Consider the following 7,103-nt stretch of genomic DNA (forward strand, 5'->3'; position numbering starts at 1 on the left):
TACCTTTAGCATTACAAGAATGTTCATTTTGTTGCATAAAATAGCTTGCCGATGCTAGCCCTACATTCACAGTCCACCATTACGACCCAGCGGGCTTATGTCTCCTTACGCGATCTTCGCCGAAATATTTATCAATGGCCTCTTTACCACCTGGCTTCTTTCGATAGTAGTCGTAGCCATTTGCGCAAATCTGATGTTTCTCAAGCACGCGCTGACAGCTTTCAAGATCGTCGCTTTCAAATCGCTCTTCCCACACAGTGGCCAAATCTCGTTCCTTTGGCTCTTGCAACATCTTGCACGCGAAAGTAACCTCTCCATCCTTCTTGAACAGCTTCTTCCGCTGCTTCGATCCTTCTTCCTCACTAAACCTCTTAACGTAAACGTCCTGGCGCATAACTTCGAGACAATCGTCGCAGAGGGCCATCGGGTTCTCCACTAGCTTGCAGGCGATAATATATGGGTAGTCTATACCCTTACTCCTGTTGTGCTTTTTCCTTGCTTCGAGTAGGTGATCGAACCAGGTGAAATCGTGGTAGATCTCTTCGTCTGCGTTGGTGCGGAAGTAACATTCATACTGCCCAGCCGGGGGCTCCGGCAGCTCACGCAACAGCTCTTTGAACCGCTGGGCGACACTTTGGTTGATGGGGTCGTTTGGGGACTTTCTTGACTCACGACGATGCTCTCTTGCTCCCCACAGGAGATACGGATGCTGTCTAACGCAATGCTTGCAAGGCTGGTCTGCCACTTGGTCCGGATCGGGAGTAGATTTAGCCTCAAGATAGTTCTCATAGTACGCCCAGAAGGTGCAGCAAAGTCTTTGCCGTCGATTTGCACTCCTTCTCGTGTTTCTGAGGCCATGCTGGAGAGCTTGCTTGCTTATCGCGGCTTCGAGGTAGATGTAGGTGATGAGGGACGAATAATTTGTTTTAAGGGCTGGCTATAATCTGTCGCGAGGTGCTCGAGAAAGACTTCAAGCACTCGTGAAGTTGCGGAATAGCTAGACTGAGTTACATTGGTTATAGTGACACGGATAGTCATTGCGGGAGTCACTGTTGGTACGCACCGACTCCAACACCATGACCCCTCCGCAAGACCATCGTGCTCCATTACCACACCTCCTCCTCCTAGTCCGTCGCCCACGCCTAAGTCGCAATGCACTAACTGGCAAATGGATAGATTGCCACCGCTTCAAAATACGGTAGCGCAAGCTTAAACGCGGTCAATTCAGAAAGCCCATATCGATTAGCAATAGAGTTTGCCTGCAAGCCTCCAGACCAGGAGTATGAACACCAATAGTCCACCAGTTTCCAGATCCCTCTTGCGACAATGGTGGTTACCGAAACTCCGAGTACAAGGCCGTTCAGAAGGGATGTGAGGTATGCTACCGCAAAGCTCGAATCAGCCGCGACTTTCACTCCTATGCGCCTACATCTGAGCGCTGCTACCAGCGGACACAACGTGCGTTTTGGGGTCCATCTTCGCGTTGGTATATCCCGCGGAGGATTGAACATCCTTGTCCCGATGTGCTTGTTTTGCAAAGCGATTGTAGCATCCAGTAAGTGGCACGGCTTGCGGCTCCCTTGCAATGTGCCGTTTCTTGTGTGTCGGTGTTGCTGTTTGGCTTTCCGATGCGGAGGAATGTGCTATAAGCACTAGTCGTGTCGTCTTGTCAACCACACTGTGATTACGATAAAGCTGTAAGGGGTGGCCTGCCTCTAATTCCGTGCCAAAGGTGAGCACCAGAAGCAGTAGACGTAGATGTGGTACTGTCGCATGTTCGGAGGGATCATTGTCGTTCGTCGGTGATAAGCTCGTGAGCCGACCCAGGGCTGTGATCGAACCTCGTCTGAGGTGTACGGAAAACGTATTGAGGGTACTCGACGAGAGGATTGACTCAGATCGGTTCGTCGATAGCGCTGCAATCACACCCCATAGTTTCGGCGCAGTATGCCCCACTCCGTATCGAAGTACCGGCCAAACCCTCGAATCTCGCACATACGATTGAAACACTTCTGGCAAAGCTGATTCCTAAACCTCGTCCTGTCGCAGCGTCCATCTCGCCTAGGATCCTTTTCCCAGCTCGGATCTGCCTCACCCTGCTGGTTCCGCGGTCCAATCTTCCAGTTGCTGTCGACGGGCCGTCTTAGTCGTGGGTCCTCGAAGACACACGGAAACCCTACTCGGTCGCCATCGAATTCCGAAAGCCAATGGCAGGCTTGCTCTCGTGCTTTGCGGTAGCATCGTGCACACAGCTGTCCGCGATGCCGAACTGTGCCGCAGAGGCGGGAATCTTGGGGGTTGAAGTCGTTTCGCCATGCTGAGAAGCGGAATTCTGGGTCTTTGCATGCACAGAGATATGTCCAGCCTTTTCTGATGCGTTCGGAGCTGTCGCGCTCAAGCTGGTGCCTGTAGACATCGATGCGGTACCTCAGCAACGGCTTGTCTGGATGTGCTTCGGCCTGCTTGTACAGTGCGTCGAAGCTCATGTTCTTGCACCATGAACATATATCTGTTCCTTGTTCTTGTCCTCCTGGACGTGAGCCACAAGCAGTACCGAATGCACAGTGTGGCTTCGGCGGCGGTGCTAGCATGACAAGCAGGTCGTACAGTGGTACACCTCATCTGTTAGCGTGGCCGAAAACCTAGCAGAGCGACTTACCAGGTCAGTTTCTGGTATGGCTTCAACTCGTTATTGTGTTGTAGCCTTCCACGTCATCGTCCGACTCCTCACTGCCCTCCTCCGAACCTGCCGACCTTGTCACCAGTTTGTCTGCTTCTTCATGGCATAGGCCCGTCGGCGTGAAGAACTGGGCGATTCTGATCTTCCGCAAACGCCTTCTCCAACACCTGGTACACGCAGTACCTTTCTTGCGGACAGAAGGGCAGTCCAGGCGAGTGCCGCGGAGATTCAGGTTATGTAGTCGCCACCTGCAGTGCTGAAAATCCGGATCCTCAAAGGCGCAGAGATAGCGACCACGAGCTTCGATGTTGCGTTTCAGGATGTGCTTGCGCGCAGTTTCTTCGTTGATGAGTTGCAAGGCAACAGTGTTGGCGTCAGCCCAAACTCGCAATTGTTGTGGATCGTGTCGTTGAAGACAGTCCGCGCAAACCCGGTTTGGGACGTAGATTTTCTTGCCGATGCCGAGACAATGAGATCTAGAGACGCACTCGACAATCGGTGGGGGTTTGAAAGTGGATTCAGAAGCTGAAGCCATAGACTGGTACCGAACGTCTAGTAGTCAGGGCTCCCACGCTCACTGGTTTGCGGTTAGCTCAACGTCCTTGCATGTCGGCTTCTGTGATAGGGCGCTCCCGGTATGTGCTCCTATGACGTTGAGATTGACATTCTTGCTGGTCGTTGAACATGATCGAAAGACATCAACTAGTTGATGCTTGCAGGTTCTGCGAGTTGCATTGACAGGTGATGGGGACGGTACTGGACGAAAGCGGGCTGTCGCCATCTCCGGTGACATGAGTTGCGACCAATGCAATCGAGTGCATGCTTGACCACACGGACGCTACGGGCTCAGTCATGGAAGCTTTTTGTGGCGTAGAATGTGTCCGATGTGTCGGTTCAACTGTTACTGGGCGGTGTGATACGCTGATCATACTCGCTAGGCTACCGGCATGGTAACATGCCATGTGCCTGTGCCGATTGGGTACCACTCGTGTCCATCGTATCAACAGTGGTGTTGCTGCGCTAACATGCAGCTATGATCACCGTGAGGTATGAGACCCGACAAGCCGGACAGGCCAAAGCGGAAGCTAAGCCACCGGTTAGCCCGTAGATTTGTGTAGCTGAACCGAATCTGGTCTACCGCTCGTCGGGAGACAATGGTACCCATCTCATTCGTCAGCTGTGAAGAAATCGCAGCAGCGTGGAATAGACGTTACGTGTATTTTGGACCTCGAACGCTTGAAACCTGTCGTGATTCGATGATGCTGTGATAAAGTTTCGCTTCGAGCATTCTAAACATGAGGAGATCATCGTGCACGGCCATGAGGTCCTTGCTAATGACCCCGATGAAGCCCAAGACGCTGACTCGTTCCGGTTCATCCGCCTCTTGATGCAACATGCTTTGCATCGTGTTCGAGACGCAGTCACTTCAACACCTGCTTTAGTCTTTGCAAACACTGTGTAACCGCGTACTTGCATTGGATCGACCCAGAGTAGAACTCTATCGGATATGCAGTTGTGGCGCAATCTGGATGGGCAGTCTAGAAAACGACCTGTATCTTCCGCGATCCATCCTCATCTATGGAGAGTGATATTTGGCCGGTATGAGGTTTTCTGATTCGATACAACGGGTAAATGCGGTGTTTGGATGCCTTGGGCCTGAGGCGTAGGTGTCAGATGACAAGTGGTCCTCCTGCTCGTCTGGATTTTGCCAACGCGATGACGAATCTCTCTCAGACTGCACCCATGACCGTAAGTAGCCGTGTGGTGCCAAAAGGGCACTAGACGTGTAAGGCCTGCCTGCCCTTCCATGGTGGTATGGGAAGAGAACGTGTGCAACACCGAGTCGAGCTTTCATATGCATAGACAGTCGTTCGACATGGCATCGGATTTGACCGCAACGTACGTCGGCGAATGCGCATTACGCGTGCAGTGGTCCCAGATCGAGTCATCTAGTGTTAATCTTTTGAGCGGAAGGGTGATGCACATCGATTCTTACAGCCGAGACAGGCCACATCTGGCGCACGACCAGCTTCATATGGAGTCAGTGGCTTGGTCACATGTCGTTCGCTCTGGGCGACCCGGGGCACGGGTAGGATATGATAGGGATCGAGACCCTGGTGTGCTCATCCGTTGATTCGTTAATGAAGGCCGTGGTGACTTTGATCAATAAACACCACTTTGCACCTCGCCAGAATCTGTCGTTGTGTTACGTGTAGCTGCGCGGTGTGGGAGGCAAGCACGCAGACATGCATGCTGCAACCTGCTGCACCCGCTTGACGTTCTGTTGTATCAAAGCTTAATGGCCACGGAGATCGCCGTCCATAGAGCTCTGCTCAAACCGCATTGCTGCCAGATGACTGAAGGGTCGAACGGTCATCGAAGTATAATTATTGTGGATATACTACTCAGGAGATTGGGTCGTGCCGCGAATGATCGTGCCAAAGTCGACGTTCGGCATGATTTCGCGGGTTCCCCATGGTTGGAAGCTATGAGGCGCTGTGCTGTAGCATTGTCGTCACATGTCGGCGAGGCTGGATCGCACGAATACATAGGGTGTACAATCCGTCCATCTGGGATCGTACGGGGCAAGCCCTGTTGTGGAAGCATCAAGCGTCGGCTACGACTCGGCGAGGCTGACCTCTCCAAGGTTGGCATTGACCCGCATCGCCTCAATCGAAGTGTGGCGGCTGGCGGCAGCGCGCGAAAGTAAAATTGGAAGCTTGCTGGGGTAGCTGTCGAAGGGCTGTTCTGTCTTTGTTTGCGCTGAAAAAACGAACATCTGAAACCTCTTCTCGCTAGCGTCCTTTAGCCTCGCGATCACCGACGCGTCTACGGTGCACCGACCTCGGGACGCGTGCACATCATTGCACGCGTAGCCAGCTTGCCACACACTCACACTCCAACCGGAATTACACAACTGGCGACGTCACCTTGGCCACCGCAGGACATCATCATTCGTCTCAGCAAGCGCGAGGCTGGATCATGTGGTCTAGCTTCCTTTCCCGAGCGCGTCCTACCCCTGAGAGAACAACACCTGCAGTGCAGTGCACGGTCGACACGCCGGAAGATGTAGCTGCATCGGTGGAAGACAGACATGTCGATATGTCGGAGTTGCAGCCGACTATTGTTCTCGACGATAGCGGCGACGCCACCCTATTGGTCGGCACGGATTCAGCTGGCCTCCAGCCGGTCCAGGTATCTTCGACAGCCATGACCTTGGCGAGCCCGGTATGGAAAGCAATGTTCGAGCGACACCGGAAAGAAAACGGCGCCATTGAGGTGCCGCTTCGGGATGACGAAGTAGATGCGTTGTACATTGCACTTCGGATTGCTCATCTACGCTTCCATGAAATTCCAAGGAAAGACGGCCTTACAATCGATGCACTACTCGAGCTCGCTGTCGTGTGCGCCAGATACGACATTGTCAAGCTTGTTCGGCCGTTCCTGGATCTCTACGGATGGGCGCAATGCCACTATCCCGATACGGACTCCGGAGAACGATGCGATCCCGGCTGGTTCTATGTTGCCTGGACTTTTGGCTACAAGGACAGCTTTCAGCGTCTTACCCGGTTTACAGTGAAGAAGATCGGGCTAGATGACGACGGGAATGCTATCATGGACGACGGCCAAAAGCTTCCAAAGTATATGCCTCCAGGGCTTCTGGGTATGAAAATCTCAATCTCGATCGAAACAATCGTGCAGATATGCTGACCAACCTTCAAGAGCGCATGTTGCAAATCAGGGAAGCTACACTTTCGGCTATGCTGGATGTCCTCTACGATATTCTAGACGATATCATACACGTGTATGTCTGTCAGGTCGATGAATCATGGGAGCCCAAGTGTCGAGCCATGGTTCTGGGTTCCTTCATCTCTTTCCTCTTGGAGAATGATCTCTACCCAGCACGACGGAGAGCTTCCGAAACTCCCTTCAGCATCCAAAAGCTTTACGATCTCGCGCACTCTGCCCAGATTTTGACTTTCGAATCACATGACTATACAGGTATGGCAGCACATATCCGGCGGTCTAGTTGGGATCCTGCAAACGTTACGGCAGAGACCTTCAAAAACAATGGCGGCCTGACTCTGCACAAGAAGTGTTTTGGGGCCTTTCATCTCCGATCAAAGCTGAAGACTATTTACTCAGACATAGGCTCAGCCGTGCTCCAATCTCACATTGAGCATATGGATAAGCAGGCTCTGAAGTAACTTTCTTAGCTCCGACGGCCCGATGAACGAGTAAACGCGGGAAGCCATACTTCGGGTGATGAAACGCGACGGTTCTCACGCGGAAGATGCCGTAAGATACACTACAGTGTTGAGAACCGGAGTTACTGTTTACGTCTCGTAGTCGAATTGAACAATGACCGGTTGTTGCGGTATTCCGTCGCTACAGCACGATGACGAGGCTCGGCTCGCACTAC

The 7,103-nt window shown here is 52.6% G+C and overlaps 3 protein-coding genes across 3 annotated transcripts; 1 reads left to right on the forward strand and 2 right to left on the reverse strand.

The window, feature by feature from the left end:
• Positions 1-79: 79 nt before the first annotated feature.
• J4E90_009717 (uncharacterized protein) lies at positions 80-573 on the reverse strand (the record flags this gene model as incomplete). Its single annotated transcript, XM_051439236.1, has 2 exons — positions 80-538; positions 568-573. 2 exons carry the CDS (start codon positions 571-573, stop codon positions 80-82), a joined length of 465 nt encoding a protein of 154 aa, XP_051286840.1.
• A 1,349-nt stretch (positions 574-1,922) lies between these two features.
• Positions 1,923-2,591, reverse strand: J4E90_009718 (uncharacterized protein; the record flags this gene model as incomplete). Its single annotated transcript, XM_051439237.1, has 1 exon — positions 1,923-2,591. The coding sequence occupies one exon, from the start codon at positions 2,589-2,591 to the stop codon at positions 1,923-1,925; it is 669 nt and encodes a 222-aa protein (XP_051286841.1).
• A 3,299-nt stretch (positions 2,592-5,890) lies between these two features.
• Positions 5,891-6,888, forward strand: J4E90_009719 (uncharacterized protein; the record flags this gene model as incomplete). Its single annotated transcript, XM_051439238.1, has 2 exons — positions 5,891-6,344; positions 6,383-6,888. 2 exons carry the CDS (start codon positions 5,891-5,893, stop codon positions 6,886-6,888), a joined length of 960 nt encoding a protein of 319 aa, XP_051286842.1.
• Positions 6,889-7,103: the final 215 nt, after the last annotated feature.

Source organism: Alternaria incomplexa (genome assembly GCF_024043165.1).
Source record: "Alternaria incomplexa strain BMP 0042 chromosome Unknown scaffold_17, whole genome shotgun sequence".
In the NCBI taxonomy this organism is placed as follows: Eukaryota; Fungi; Ascomycota; class Dothideomycetes; order Pleosporales; family Pleosporaceae; genus Alternaria; species Alternaria incomplexa.